Source organism: Solanum verrucosum, unplaced genomic scaffold (assembly GCF_900185275.1).
Source record: "Solanum verrucosum unplaced genomic scaffold, falcon-dt-bn FXZP01000181.1, whole genome shotgun sequence".
In the NCBI taxonomy this organism is placed as follows: domain Eukaryota; kingdom Viridiplantae; phylum Streptophyta; class Magnoliopsida; order Solanales; family Solanaceae; genus Solanum; species Solanum verrucosum.
Window position 1 is genome coordinate 1531557 of NW_026020407.1, and position 16716 is coordinate 1548272.

Consider the following 16716-nt stretch of genomic DNA (forward strand, 5'->3'; position numbering starts at 1 on the left):
TAAGAATTTTACAATCTTTCAAGTTATTAATATATGTGACAATACCAAATTTTTAATATTCAGATATTAGTAAATAATCATTAATAATCTTAATGAGTTCATGGATTACCAAGCGAAGCGCAGGTAAGTTATCTAGTCTTATATATAAGAGCTTTTGAAAAAAAGAAAAAAAACATGTTTTTACAACACCGCTCATTTAATTTAAACTCACCTTCTATATTTAGAATTCAAAAATAACTTCTTCAAACTAGCAAATAGTGGCGATGTTAATGTTTAAAGCCCTTGATCAGCTACATATGCAAAGTTTCTTAAAAAAGATAATTGCACCTAATTAAATGACGTTGTTGTGTAAATAGGCCGACTCATTTGTTGAAAAAAAGTAGTGAATATAACAAATTAATCTTCTTATTCATGATTTGTACATGAAGTACAAAGTACAAGAAAACAATAAGCAATTATAACTAATAGGAAATGAATGGATAAAGGAATAAAACATAAAAGCTCATATATATTAAAGCACCAAACACTGATAACCAGAGGAGAAGTTGAAGCAAACTGGTCCATGTCATGAAGTATCAATCTTCCAATTGTAAAATAGAAGATCTTATTCAATAAATTAATTGATTTCTTCCATTGGAGTTTGAATCTTTCCCTCAAGAAACCATTCTCTATTTTGTGCATCAAATTGAAATCTGAATAGAAACAACCAAATAGAACATTAGAGATTTATTTGGAAGAAAGAAAAGTCTTATATGAAAAAAAATCACAATTCAAACAGCTACTCACTTGATTGATTCGGGAGAATGGTTGAGCTCCTAGCTAGAAATACTTAGTAGTGAGTTGGAGGTGGTGGAGAAGCGTAACCATATGCTAGTGGAGGAGGTGATTTCACGGGTGGAGGAGGTGAGCTGTAGTAATAGGGTGGAGGAAGAGACTTTACTGGTGGAGGTGGAGAGTGGTAGTAATAAGGTGGTGGAGGAGGTGACTTGTAGTAGTAGGGTGGGGGAGGTGATGGGGATGGTGGAGGAGGAGACTTGTAGTAGTAGGGTGGTGGAGGAGATGGGAAGGTGGTGGTGGTGACTTGTACTAATAGGGTGGGGGAGGTGACGGGGACGGTGGTGGAGGAGACTTGTAATAGTAGGGTGGTGGAGGAGATGGGAAAGGTGGTGGCGGTGAGTTGTAGTAGTATGGTGGAGGGGGGGAAGGAAATGTAGGAGGAGGAGACTTGTAGTAGTAAGACGGTGGAGGAGATGGCGATGCTGGTGGTGGTGGCTTGTAATAGTATGGTTGAGGTGGAAGTGGCGATGGTGGAGGAGGGGACTTGTAGTAATAGGTTGGTGGAGGTGATGGTGATGGTGGTGATGGAGACTTGTAATAGTATGGTGGAGGGGGAGATGGTGATGGAGGAGGAGGAGACTTGTAGTAGTAAGGTGGTAGAGGTGATGACGATGGTGGTGGTGTGGACTTGTAATAGTATAGTGGAGGAGGAGATGACGATGGTGGAGGAGGGGACTTGTAGTAATAGGTTGGTGGAGATGATGGTAATGGTGGTGGTGGAGACTTGTAATAGTATGGTGGAGGGGGAGATGGTGATGGAGGAGGAGGAGACTTGTAGTAGTAAGGTGGTGGAGGTGATGACGGTGGTGGTGGTGGGGACTTGTAATAGTATAGTGGAGGAGGAGATGACGATGGTGGTGGAGGAGACTTGTAGTAGTAAGGAGGTGGGGGAGAAGGCGATGGTGGTGGTGGGGACTTGTAGTAGTAAGGTGGGGGTGATTTATAATAGTATACTGGTGCAGGTTTTGGTGATGGTGGAGATGGAGACTTATAGTAATAAGGAGGTGGTGGAGACTTAGTTGGTGGAGGCGGAGATTTGTAAAAATATACTGGTGTAGGTTTTGGTGATGGTGGTGGTGGAAACTTGTAATAATAATGAGGTGGTAGAGATTTAGTTGGTGGTGGCGGAGATTTGTAATAGTAAGCAGGTGGTGGTGGAGAATTATAAACGTATGTGGGGGTTGGGGGAGGTGGTGATTTATACACATACTTTGGTGATGGAGGAGGTGATGACTTATAAACATAAGTCGGTGATGGAGGTGGAGGAGATTTATAGTAGTATGGAGCAGGTGTAGGCTTGGGATTTTTGCATTCTGCATAAGGTGCCTTAGATCCATAAGCAAATGGCTTTGCATAGAGTACAACTTCATATTTATTCTTTGACTTCACTTTGAGGTTAGCACCCTTTATTCCCCAGTGAAGGTTTGTAGGAATTCTACACTTTGAATCCTTTGGAGCATTGTGGAGTTTAGCTTTGCAAGCCTTTGCTCCATATTTTCGATATTCAAATCCTTCAACTGTGATGCTAAATTTTCCATTGATCTTAGTGGTACCATAACTCACAATTTTCTTGTCACCAGCCTTGCAAGTTACCTCAACAACAGCACCTAAATCCACGTGAAAACAGAAATAATACATTAATTAACACTAAAACAATTAATAGATCTTCTAACATATGATCATTTAGATATGTCCCCACTTCCTCCAGAACTATGCCCTGTATTCAGCATATAAAATTGTCATAACTTTTTTTCCTCATAATAAATACTCTTTCAAGCAAACTACTTTCATGCAATTGTCAAAATAATGCTTATAGTTGTTGCCTTATAAATTTTCTTGATGTTTTAAAATCTTAATTTTAGCTAAAGATATTGATGACAACAAAAGAGGATTGAAGATTCAAATAAAAAGAGACACATTTATAAATTACGATAAAAGCATATAGTACAAAGCAACAAAAAGGAGAATATATAGTTGGATAATTTATCTTGTGAAAAATTAAGAGAAAATAAAGAAAACAGGCATGATATAAACACTATGGTACCTTTCAGGTGCTTCTTGCCATGAGACATTTTTGGGTGCTTCCAATCATAGCATCTAAAACAATAGACTTTTCCGACAACTTTGACCACGAATTGATGATGTGGAGGATAGTAATGAATTGGAGGTGGAGGAGACTTGTAGTAGTATGGAGTTGGCGGTGACTTGACTGGTGGTGGTGGAGAAGTGTAGTGATATGGTGGAGGAGGTGATTTCTTGGGTGGTGGTGGCGAGGAGTAGTAATATGGTGGAGGGGGAGACTTCACTGGTGGTGGTGGAGAATTGTAATAGTATGGGGGAGGAGGTGATTTAGTAGGTGGTGGTGGAGATTTGTAATAGTATGGTGGGGGTGATGATGGGGATGGTGGAGGAGGAGAAGGTGAAGGAGAAGGTGGCAGTGGAGACTTATAATAATATGGCGGAGGTGGTGATGGTGAAGGCGGTGGTGGAGATTTATAATAGTATGGTGGTGAAGGTGATGGTGAAGGTGGAGGTGGAGACTTGTAGTAATACAGAGGTGGTGGTGAAGGTGATGGTGGAGGAGGAGACTTGTAGTAATATGGTGGAGGTGGAGATGGCGATGGAGGTGGTGGAGACTTATACACATAGGGTGGAGGTGGAGACGGTGAGGGAGGCGGTGGAGACTTATATACATATGGTGGAGGTGGTGATGGTGATGTAGGGGGTGGAGACTTATACACATATGGTGGAGGTGGTGATGGAGAAGGGGGAGGAGGTGATTTATAAACATATGGAGGCGGGGGAGAAGGTGAGGGATGAGGTGGAGATTTGTACACGTAAGGTGGTGGCGGAGAAGGAGAAGGAGGTGGTGGAGAAGAGTATACATAAGGGTCTGCCGACACTACATTAGCAACAACCAATATGGCCAACACCGTTAAGATTTGTGGCAAATACTGACGACCCTTGGCAAGGCCGCCACCTTGAAGCCTCATTTCGCCGGAAAATTACACCACCTAGCCTCCCAAATGTGGCTAGTTAGAGTAAGAAGAAAGGAGATAACCTTAAGTTTTTTAGTTGAGAAGTGTTGCCTTTTGGGGATTCATTGGCCTATGTATTTATAGAAAAACACCTTGAGAGGTAGCTCTGTCTAAAGGACCAATTCAAATGTAAAAGAATATGTAACATATTCTAGAGGACCAGTTCTATTATTACTTATAAAAACTCCACTTCTTTATCACTTTTGAATATTTCCATAGAATTATTTTCACATCATTTACCTGCTATAAAGAAAATCATGAGAACAACATATGAATGTGCAAAGAGACCGATCACTTCACATTCCACAAAATGTTGCAAAGGGAAAATGATAGCTAATTTTCAATATTTCCACTGTCTTACCATTTTGGTTTCCATGTGTTGCCTCATGGACATTCAGAGTTTGAGACTTACAAGTATCGATAATAATAATTGAATAATCATACACATAACTAAAAAAAAGAAAATTTTATTCTTGTTTCTTTAGGTCATTAGTGGTAAAAAAAATAATTAAACTTAAAACTTAAATCAAAAGTTGTGGTAGCATGGTAAGTATTTCTCTAATCAAAGGTCTCGAGTTCGACTTCTAAATATAAAGTCATCTTTGATACTTGATAGAAAGCGTTTTTTAATTACTCCCCATAATTAAATTTTCCAATGTAAATTCAGATAAAGTGGACCACAAAGCAAACACCAGACACCAAATGAAAGAGAACTTTCCTATGATGGATGCATGGCTTCAAGTATGTTGATTTTACTTGTTGCCAACTAGAAATGTTGATTTCTTTGACATTGAAATGTTTCAACTACTCCATTATATTTTGTGATATACTTAAAAATAAGTTATACTATTTAATTTATTTTGAAATAATTTTATTAATTAATTTCAGAAGCATTTGTTCATGAACTAAGTTATTAAAAATCAATTTCTATCGTTTTCAATCAATACCAATTATTAATACTTAATAAGTTTATTAAAGAGATATTTTCAAAAAAAAAAGTACAAATCCGTACTTTAGATATTTTCCATATTTTCTTTATTAGCATACATTTGTAAAATTAAAGTATTTCTGTCATTTTGTATGAGGATTTAAGTTAGGATTAAATTATATGTAATAACTAAGTAAGAAATATCTAACTCTTTGATTTGTTCTATCTTCCACAAATCGCCTCTTGATTTGTCTTATACTTAGCTCAATTTTTACTTCATACAATTAGATGCACGTAAATTGATCGGAACATCATGATTATTAAGAAAAATGCTTTGTGCAATTGTACTGTAACAAAGAAAATCGACTGTCTATATATTTCAAACAAAACATAAATTCATTTATTTATTTAGTTGACTTTGCTCCAATACATACAAACAAGATATATTTATTTAGTCTTTCTAAGCCGTGATTTGATAGGGCTGTACTGTGATTTTTGGAGCCCATTTAAGAAAAGGGCATTTTAACCCTGCCTGAATAAGTGTGTCGATTTGTGGGGCTTGAGAAATATGGATAGTGCCGGCTCGTGTGCCAAATAAAAATTAATTAAAAAATAAAAATAAAATAGAGTACTAAAAATAACATGAGTCAACACTCAAAATTTGTTTAAAGTTTGAAATATTACAATTTAAATACAAATTATATTTATAAAATATGTACTACATAAAATAAAGTTCCTAAAATTTCTAGGGAATCACTACATAGGTCATAACCTATGGAATATTATCATAGTTTTTTTGTGTTTTATTATGATGATTGGAAAACAATTAGGTTAATATTTCTATTTAGCTATTTATGTTTTTACTTGAAATCAAACTTAATAAATATTATATTGATACTTTTATTTGTGTATTTGATTAACAAGTAGTAACACTAGTCGATATTTATGATAATATTTTTAAATTATAATTTAATTTTAAAAAATTATAAAAAATATACTTTTAAAAAAAGAGAGTTGGCCCGACAAAGCCCGTAGCCCACGCACTTGTGGGCTGGGCCGACCATTTTCTGGCCCACATAAAAAATGGGCTAGCCCAGCCTGACCCTTCAAATTGCAAAGCCTGTATGAGTTAGCCCGGATGAGGTGGGTCAGCCCATATTGACAGTTCTACTTACAAATGAACTTAGGTAGATAGTCAAACGAAGTCCATTTTCACGAAATAATTTGATCTATTAACAACATCAGTGTGATAATAACCCTATTGATAGAGAGATTATCACCGCAAGGCATTATTAAGTAATAGGCCATAAGTGTCTATAAGTTATGTGGTAAATTGAGATTCAATAATTAAATTCTCAATCATGACTTCATCTTTTCTTGTATAATGATATTATGGCCTTTATGACCTATTCATTGTAATAGTTATAACCATTTTGATAGCCAGTGAATTTCATCCAAGGCTAAATACGAACGAGAGACCAATAACAAACAAGTATCAAGATGAAAAGAAACTGAAAAAAAAAAAAAAGTTAAAAAAGTGTTTGAAATTAAATTGTCAGGAGGGATGAGGATGGGGTCAACGATGCGCCTAATCCAATGTGGTACCATGTTGATAGTACAAAATGTCATCTAAAACTGTAAAAATGTTACATCTACCTATAACATCCCTTGGCTCACGCATCGACGAAGAAAATAATGATATGCGATTCCAGAAATTTAGGCCAACGATACCAATGTTCAATCTCCTTTATACTCTTATCAACACCAACTATTCCAACAAATTACAGAACTTCGCGAACAATCAAGTCATTGAATGCAAATAGCACCAAAAGTCGTTAGTCCAAGGATACATACATCTACTTAAGCACACATCACACATTTTCGTCGCAAAAAAAGAAAAAAGTAAAAATGATTCAATATTATTTTTACCTTTTTCATAAAGAATAGTTTTACTACGAATGAAATTCAATTGAACCATTCACCAAAGGATTTTAAATTAATCTGAACAAACAATTATTCTCTGATTTATGAAAGTGACTTATATATATACCCTTGCCGTTATACAAACGGCTCACATATAGCTTAAAATAAGTCATAAGTTAGAGGTTTGCTGCATCAAGTGCTTGTAGAACTGGGCTATCCTCAAAATGTATATCCTAGATTATGGAATTAATGTGTGCAGACAGTAAATAGATTATATATAGTTAATAGAATTGTCAAATTAGGTATGAAGATGCATGGTCCTTCTGTTGCTGCAAGTAGATGATGAGGTGCTACACCGAAAATTGTGAAGAAATCCATAAAAGCTTACGTTGATTTCTCAATTGTTATTTGCTTTCTCCTTTTCTAAAACATAAACTCTATGTCGTAGAATTGAATGTTGTAAACTTTATAAAAAGGAAAATAGAGAAATCCATGTTTGATTAATTCATGAAGATATCAATAATAGAAAGTCATCGAGAAAATGCATGTTACATTCATATGACAATTTCAAATGTTCTAATTTATGACAAATTTTTTTTTAAATAACTCTGTAGTTTAAATAATGATCAAGGAAAAAAATATTTCATTATTTTAATAAGGTCATTCAAGACCGTGCGAAACACCGGAAAATTACCTAGTAATTGATATTTTTGATATATAACTAATATATTAATATTTCAAATATATCATATTACCAATATTATTATGTCTTGCAATTTTAGCATAGGATTATTTACACGATTTTAGTATATTTATACTAATTAACTTAGGATACACGTGCAACGCACGTGTCCAGAAATTAGTATCGTGACAAGTGGGAAGCTTCAAAGTTTAAAGTTGAATTACCATTTTACTGTTTAAATTTATTTTTTTAAAGCTGGAAATAAAGGCTTATTTTTGTTTAGGATAAGGCATAAGTTCCCTCTTGAACTATGACCAAAATCTCAAAGACACATCTTAACTAAACAAATGTCCTATTACCCCCGCCCCCCCCCCCCCCCCGAACTTTTTTTTTTTGTAATTTTATACACCTTTTCACTTACATGACACTCTATGACTCCGCATAGTTGAGACACGTGAGAGATGTTTGGATGCCACGTAAGCCAAAAGGTGTACAAAATTACAAAAAAAATGGGTTCGAGGGTGTAATAAGACCTTAGTTTAGTTGAGGTGTGTCTTTAGGATTTTGGTCATAGTCTAGGGGGATACCTACGTCTTATCCCATTTTGTTTTTCATTTTGTTAATGCAATGAGTAGAAATGTGTAACACCCCGTACCCATAAACTAGTCTGGAAGTTGAAAAGTTGCAGAAAAGGTTGTTCATGCCAGTTTCCACGAGACCACCTACGATCCGTAGAAGGACCTATAGTACGTGGATGGCGGTCGTAGAAGATTAAGTTGGAAAAGTTTAAATGTCAAGTCCCAGATGACTTTATACGAACCAACAGGACGGGCCGTAAAAAGTCCTACAATACGTAGAATAGGGCTCGTGGATGAGATCCAAACTTATTAGTGAAATTTTGGGATAACTTAAGTTCTTCGGATGGTTTGTACGGGCCGTAGAAGGACCCACGGATTGTAGTCATCAGCTCGTAGTCAGCCTTCAGAAAGTTAAGCTCCAGTTTGGTTTCTATGGTTTGAAAGTACGGCCCGTAGAAGGACCTATAGACCGTAGTTGTCCATTCGTGGAAAGTGTTTGGACTTAGAGGAATTTTGACCTTGGGTTCCATAGAAGGGACCTACGGATTGTAGGAAGGTTTTACGGACCATAGACTTAGGCCCGTGGAAACTGATCTTGGGTCTACGGTACTTGCTCTATGGACCAACAAGACAGTTCATAGAAAGTCAGACGGACCATAGGTCGGTCCATAGAGCCCACTCAAAAGTTTTTAAGAAGGGTAATTTCGATCTTTTCTCTCCCCTTTTGAGTCTAAGCCCCAATTTTTTTACACCGAATTAAGGTTCTAAATAGTATCATTCGAGTGAGGCAATTTCAAAGTGTATTTTTGCGATTTTTTGATTGGGTAGCGAATATCAACTCCCCATCTTTATTGTTCATGAATTATTGCAAGATTTTATCATCTAAATTTCTATTTTGGATTCAAACCTAAGAAAAATTCTAAGAACTTCAAGTTTTGATAAAATAGTTATTATGAGTGGAATACAACTCCATTTTCAAAATGATTTTCACCAGTAGTTTATAAATGTTTTGGGTAACATAATTTTGTACTAAATTCTAGATTTTCCCCTTGTTTCCAATATTGGGTTTTTGGGTCATTTTGACCCCGTTTTACAAAAATATTGATATAGGTGCTGATAGTTTCAAATTCTTATTGTGATTTTGTATTTGAATAGCTTGTGTTGATTTGAAGACTCAAAGTAGGGGGAATACTCAAGTTACAGAGTGACTATGTGCTTAAATTGAGGCAACTGGACAGAAGGTTGTATTTCTTTGTCCATGTGTTGGGGAGTAATGGAATTAGTGATGAATTGAATTGTTCACATTGATTGACTTAAATGATAATAAAAGGGGAATAATGAAAAAGGCAATGTGATGATTATTGATGTGAATAATGTGGTGAATGATTTGAGTGGTAATGTTGATCCGTTATTGATGAAATGCTATGACTAAGAGGTTTGAATTGTAAATTGATATGAAAGTTGTCCTCTCCTCATTATTGTGTGAGAATACCTATTTGCATTGGTTTGAAATATTGCGATGAGATGTATTGAGATGAGAATGCCGATGGAAAATGGTTCTAGCATGTTCTATATTGAATGGTCGGGCCACACACTCTGTGGAATGTTTTATATTGAGAGGTCAGGCCACACGCTCCATGGCAGATTCATGGAATGATAAGTCCCCCATAGGTTCCGGTATGAGACTCCACGGATGCAGGTTACTGTATTGTTTGGTACTTACTCCTTGCTTCTGCACTTGTGTAGGTTACAAGCCTGGATTCACATGATTATTCTTCTTTACTATTTCGTCTAAGGCTTTTGTCACGACTCGATTTCTCGAATCATGATGGCACCTACTATAACCCACCACTGGGTAAGCCAACTTGTACCCAAAAAGACAAGTAATGAGTATATGGATAAAACTAAGCAGAAATAACACTAACCAATAAAAATAAGACAAAAACAGAAGCAAACCAAAATCTATATACAATAGAATCCCTCCCAGAACCTGAAAGTCACGAGTACAGAGTTGTCTAATATGAAAGTACAAGTCCCAAAAGTGGAACACAATAAGTCGTCTCAAAGGCAAAAGACTAGCTAAACATATATACAGGCAAATCTAGGATGCCAAGTGATCACCCTCGTCTCCAATCCCCAAAAGTTGCAAAAGATGGCACGAACAATTACCCCTAGAAGCTGGTATTAGGACCTGCATCACGAAATAAAAGCAGAGTGTAACATGAGTACCAAAACAAAGGTACCAAATAGGCATCAAAGGCCGACTAAGAAAGAAAGGTAAAAACATTGAGAAAAGATAAAAGCTAGACACAAACAAAGGTCAAAGCGGATACGAAAGAAAGCGCACAAGCATATGGAAAGTAAATCTAAATGCAACTAAAATAAACCTAATTTGACCCTATAAGACCAAAAGGTACACTCGTGTGTAAGCTTAAATAAAATCCAAACGACCCCTATAAGCTCGACAGGTACACATGATAACTAAATCTACTGAGAGAAGAGTACCAAGAACCGAAAGTCAGGCTCTCAATCCAAGTTACTATCATATCCAGTCAACTCCCAACCCAACTAGAAAGAGTGACAATCAATCTAGGCCGCCAGCCAGTCAGTCTACTCCTAGCCCAGCTAGCAAGCGTGACCTGGGAGCGTGTCAACTCTGAAGCGAATCTCAGATATCAAGGTCACCCAACCAGTCAGTCCACTCCTAGGGGCGTAAGCCGCTTAGCTAGCATGAGTGACCCTGGGTCGTGTCGACTCTGAATAGATCACTAGTAGGATCTAAGCCACTGTGGATCGACGTCCACTCACTAGGAATTACAAAAATTCTCCAAGCCTGAAAGACTCCAATCCCAAGAAAGCACACAACCTTCGGTAACGCATTGGAGTCATAGAGATAGGGAGAGAAGGCAAAAGAACTATGAAGTTGCTAAAATGCCTAGACAAAGGGTCATACTATCAGTGCCAAGTCTGCTATTCTAGTCTACAGGGATCTAGTCCATCTGAAATGACGTCGGAGATGAAAACAATGCCACAAGGCTCACGAGTCTAATGCAACACTAGTCTATCCTAGACTAAGCTGGAACATGCTCAATAAACAAGTAGCAATGCCAGTAGTACACAACAACATGCAAAATAACACACAAAAAACCCTATCTAGCATGGTACTAAACCCAAAACTATACCGATCAACCTTGAAACATCATATCTGAGAAGAGAAGTAGGAAATACTAGGTACCCGCCCCAATTCACTCTAATCATCATGAATTTACGCATTCAAGTTCAATCTAAACAGAGAGGAAGTCGTAGCATACCTGTAGGCTGACCATGCACGCTCCAAATCATAAGACCGAAGAATTTCCTTTCCGAGCAGCCTCCTACCGCTGTCAAGCTATGAAAAATAGGATCATAACGCCAGTACAGTCATTTAGACACCAAAAACACATAAAATGCAAATAGACCAATTTCAGAGTCAAACAGGAATTTTGGAACCCACGCTGGAATTTTTAGAACTGACTCTGTCAAAAGGTCCTAAACCATGCCCCAAACTTGTTTTCCAAAATTGAACACAATTCGGGGCTCAGATAAGTGAACAACAACAACATGCACATATTTCACAATTAAGTTAAATGAAAGTTTGAGACAACAACTTCGATCAAGAATTCACCGCAAAATAAGGTTCACCAACACTATCCGGTCACTTCTCAGTGTAGCCTTGATAATTTTGAATATGTGGGACATCGAATCACCCAATTTCGAGCTATAACGAGGGAGAAATCACAATTTTACTCTTTTAATACAAGTTGCCTCGTGTCTGGTCTTATTTAAAAGACTAGAAGAATCTCCTATTTATGAACACAGAGGGTCCCCCACGAACGCGGCCAAAAGGGAAACAGAGCACCGTGTTCATGGTAGGACCTAACGAACGCGGTCAGAGCCTCGCGAATGCGGCTCTCAGGTTACCTAACCCAAAGATGAGTGCTGGGACAACACCCACAACTCCTCAAAAGAACTACTACTAAGAACTCATAAAAATTGGAGTCCTCCGGAAGTAAGGAGACCTCACTCGAAAGCTGATAAGCGGATGAAGTGATCTCAATAGACTCTTCTTGAGGATCCTAAGAACATGTATCTGTATCATTAAAAGATGCAGGTTGAATGACATCAGTACATTGAATGTACGAGTATGTAATATAGTTGAATAATAAATAACTGAATGAAAGGACTACAATAGATAACAATGTACTTAAGTTGAACGTAAACAAATAAAAGAGTTAAATCATTTAAAGCTTTACAACATGCTTTCTCATCTTTGAACTCAACATAATAAATGATATATAAAAATACACTTTAACTCTATTGGGATATTCCCTAACCTACAACCATCACTATGAGCTACATGATGATACAACGTCTCGCCCACGCTGCCAGAACTGTCCTATACCTTGTCGGGGTATAGAACACCTCAACTAAGTGGATCCACTAAGCTATGCTTAAAAGCAATAAAGAATAATCTAAAAAGTATGACCTTTTGCACATGTTGGCATACATGATTTATAAGGATGTTGAGTTGTCTAAACGTATCCCCGTATCGGTGCTCAATACTACTCCCAATAATATATAACTCATGCTCATATGTTTAAAACCATAACTCTTCCTCAATTTGAGATAATTACTCAAACGATCCTTTTAAAAGAGGTAATTGTTCTTGAAATATCTATGAACACATAACTCATTCAGAAATCAAAGTTTCTTTTTTCTCAATGTAAAAACTGATACATATGGGAATACTTAGTTCCCTTATACTCTTACTCAATTCATATTTGAAAACTCTTTCTCAAAACTATATCAAAAATCATATCGTAATCTGATCATTAATGACTCGAGAAGCCATATTGCATAAACATTGATGGCATATCTAGATACCATACTGCTTAAACATTGATGGCATACTTGACTGTCATACTAATCATGTTTCAAACTCTTTCTCAAACTCCTCTTTACGTTCTCAAAACTCAATCTAAAACAAAAAAATGTTGGCTTTAAAAGATTCTCAAAATTTATTAATCAAAATAGGGTCCATGCTGAAATATAGACATGAACAACTCAACTCAAGGATCTCAATAACAATATTATAGAAAAACTCAATACTCAGAACTCAACGATACTACTCATCTAAAAAATACTCAATTAATAGGGTTCATACTAAAATATAGACATGGACGAATCAACTCAAGAATCTTAATGCATAATATATAGTAATTCAGTAATTAGGAATAGAATTTCAAAAAGAATAAGGAACTCAAGAACTCAAATCTCATCTCAAGAATACTCAAATCTACAAATAGAATCCCAGATTACTATTTTACTGATTTGAAAGTAGATGTAGGGCATGAGGACGAACTAATCCAACACTACTATAGCCTTACATACCTAGACGAACAAGGTTCTTGAAGAAGAACTTGATTAGAAGCCTTGAAACCCTAGTTTGAAGGAGAACAATCAAGAAAACCTTTCTTGAGATTCTTGACTTAGTTTCTTGAAATCTCTATGGCCAAGAATTATGATTTTCATTAGTAATTCATAATTGTATGGAGGAATTTGAGTTGGAAATAATGGAATTCTTGGAGAAAGACTTACCTTGAAGAAGAATCTTGAAAAAGATTGAAAGAATCTTGAATGGAGTGTTCTACTTTGATTTTTCCTTAAGGTTTTGCCTTAGGGTTTGAGAGAGAAGAGAATGAGGGATTAAGAGATGAAAATTTGATTGGTTTGGGCCTTTAATTAGTCAAGAAAATCGTTTAGGGTTTTCTTAGAGGTAAAAAGACAAAAAAAAAACGATCCTTTTTAATGATTTTCCGTCGGCTAGTTCGTCATTCCACTGTATCAGGTTACTAAAATGGTCATAACTCTTTAATCGAAACTCAGATTGATGCGAAATTGGTGGTGTTGGAAACAAGATTCAAATACCTTTAATTTGATAGGTTATGGTCCACATAACTCTTTATATTCTAAGAGATATGGTCGTTTGAAGTTGACCCAAGTAGAATCTTACATCAAAACTTAATCGTTAAGGAAACTTTCAACTCAACTTTGTGCTAAGAGATTCTAGTGACATTAATTGATATCCAAAATAATTCCACACTAAAGAATTGACCTTTACATATATGGGAAATTTAAGAATCAGCGGGTACGATCTTATTCACAAATGAAGAATGGTTCGGGTCTTAACTTAATAATTTTTGGGGTGTTACACAAGGATAATCACGAACCTTGATAAGAGCCAAGCCATCATAACAACAATACATTCTGAACCTTCATGGCCTATGGTTAGAAGGCAAATCATGTTTTTGTACATCCTCAACCAGTTGAACCACTGATAAAGAAGAATAATACGAGGGAAACTTGCTGTTAAGAACAAGAATTTTAGGGGAATGTTGGTTATTCTTCCCATGATTGAAATGCTTCATCATAAAGTAAGGCTCGGATATCAATGTCATTCAAAGCCCGGCAACACATTTAAATTGAAGAAGAGACCGCACATGTAGCTTGCTGAGGATGTCTGTAATTATTTCTTCTTGCAAGTGAATTCCATTTTCTTTGGATGCTTCACAACTCTCTTCCTGCAATTCAAATTTTTTGGTTAGCCCTACGCACCTAGTCACGAAATCACAATTTTCATCAATGAGATCAAAATATAAAGAACCAAACATACAAAAAAAATGAAGCAATTCAGCATCCACACACGCACACGCACACACACCCGCTCGCGCACACACACACACACACTTATATATATAAGTGTAATTTTTTCATTATCTCTGTAGCTCCGATGGATCCATCTATCTAAGACTTGGTAGGCAGAGTTTTAGTTAGGTGAGTAGTCAACAACCATCTTCTTTGTTCTCTTTGAATGCTTCACAACTCCCTCCCCTGCAATTCAAATTGGTGGTGAAGCAAGGATTTCATGAAGACGGTATATTGAAGAGAATTCAGGTTTTGATTCATAATATTTTCCTGTTCTAATCATTTTTTAACAGATCAATTACTTAATTAGCTATAGGCTTCTTTCTGTTTGCGAATCAAACTAATTAGAGACTAAAGGGAAATATATTTTCTCCGAATTCGGATGCAGACATGTTTGGTTCTCAATTCTCAGTTTTAAGACTAGATTATTATCTCTAATATACTCTGTACTAGATTGAGACGAGTTTAGGTAAAGCGATATGACTAGTCATGAGAATTCATATAGTTCAAGTCAAGATTGATTTTATTTCTCACATTGTCACTCAACTATTGATAATTATCTCACAAAGCCACTTTCTTTGTTTTGTAACAAAAGAGTTACTCATTCCACGTATAAAGTCATTCAACCAAGTCAAGTGATATTTTTGGTATATATTGTTGATGTGGAACTATTTTTAAGCCAAACTTTTAAAAAATTTAAACTCTATCAATTTCGGTACAACTATTGATAATTATTTTCACGAAGTAAATTTCTTTTTCTTGTTGAATAATTTAAAAACTTAAGAGCATGTTAGAACCTGAAATTTCATCACAGTTGTTTCCCTGTTTGATAAGTGTGCTTTATTTTGGGACTTTTATACTTGCAAACATTACAGGTTCTCATATTCGAATCTATTGATAAGATTATAATTTAGTGAGTCTCAAAACCACATTAGAGTCAGTAGAGGTTAGATTATGCATACATTTTTAATTTATACAATTCATTGAATACATTAATGTGATAGACAACTTGATATCATCAAAGGTCATAATATTACATTTCCCAAAGTTAATAAAAAGGAGTTAAAAAAAAGCTTATGATATTATTGTATCTTCAATGAGCATTCCACCAAATTAGAGGAGTTAAACCTGCATGTTCAAATTTGTTTAGTTGTGTCTGATTTTTATTTTTACACAAAGATCAAATTATAGTTTGACTTTAATCTTAAACAAAGAGATTTAAGTCTGAAGGAGCAATATAAAATCATGGAAATAAAAGAGCAACATAAATATTAACTTGAATATCTGAAGTTCTGAGATCAAATCTTTCCCGATTGGTAACTTGTCGGTCTAGGAGCGATTATTTCTTTTTATGTATTTCCTTTGACCTCGTTGCTTGTGTCTCCTTAGCATAATAATTTTGTGCTCCAGTCAGTGGCGGATCCAGGATTTAGAGTCTGTGGGTGCCAAATAGACTTATCGATTAAATTAATATATTTGATTAAATTATTCGTCTTTTCGATATATATCATAAATCAATTAATAAAATATAAATAATAAGATATTACAAATCCACACTCCACACTAAAAGCATGAAGTTAACAACTTTAGAACTTTGAATAATATTATAAATATTAATCATTCATTTACAATTGTCCTCGACGAGTGTTTATATTCTGAAAACGATCAATAATGACATCATTACTAACATTGATAAATACATCACGCTCTATGTGCCAACTATTTTTTCATTAAAAAAAAAGTGCTTGGAGCCTTTTTTTTTTCTTAAAAAACGCCTGCAGCAAATTTCTCAAAAAAATAGGTACAAATGGGATTCGAACCCGCAACATCAGCCTTCTAAAGTTGCCATCCTACCATGGCACAACAAGCAAGTTTTGTTCTCTGGGTGGCACGCTTTATATTTATATAAATATTATATATATATATAGAGAGAGAGAGAGTTTTCGTCGAAGTTCGGGGGTGGCGTGTCACCCCCATACCCCGTCA

At 35.8% G+C, this 16716-nt stretch overlaps 1 protein-coding gene across 1 annotated transcript; it reads right to left on the minus strand.

Annotated features, from left to right (window-relative positions):
- Window positions 1-1086: 1086 nt before the first annotated feature.
- On the minus strand, window positions 1087-3830 carry LOC125840559 (extensin-2-like). The gene is made up of 2 exons (XM_049519530.1): window positions 3048-3830; window positions 1087-2046 (listed from the first exon to the last, which is right to left on the minus strand). The coding sequence occupies exons 1-2, from the start codon at window positions 3828-3830 to the stop codon at window positions 1087-1089; spliced, it is 1743 nt and encodes a 580-aa protein (XP_049375487.1).
- Window positions 3831-16716: the final 12886 nt, after the last annotated feature.

What these genes read in the sequence shown, in the direction of transcription:
- LOC125840559 (XM_049519530.1), bottom strand. Translation starts at nt 3,830, where the DNA reads ATGAGGCTTCAAGGTGGCGGCCTTGCCAAGGGTCGTCAGTATTTGCCA. An exon ending in ACACTTCTCCACCACCACCA is followed by an intron (nt 2,047 to 3,047) that starts GTCAAGTCACCG and finishes CCATCACCAAAG; the next exon opens with TATGTGTATAAATCACCACC.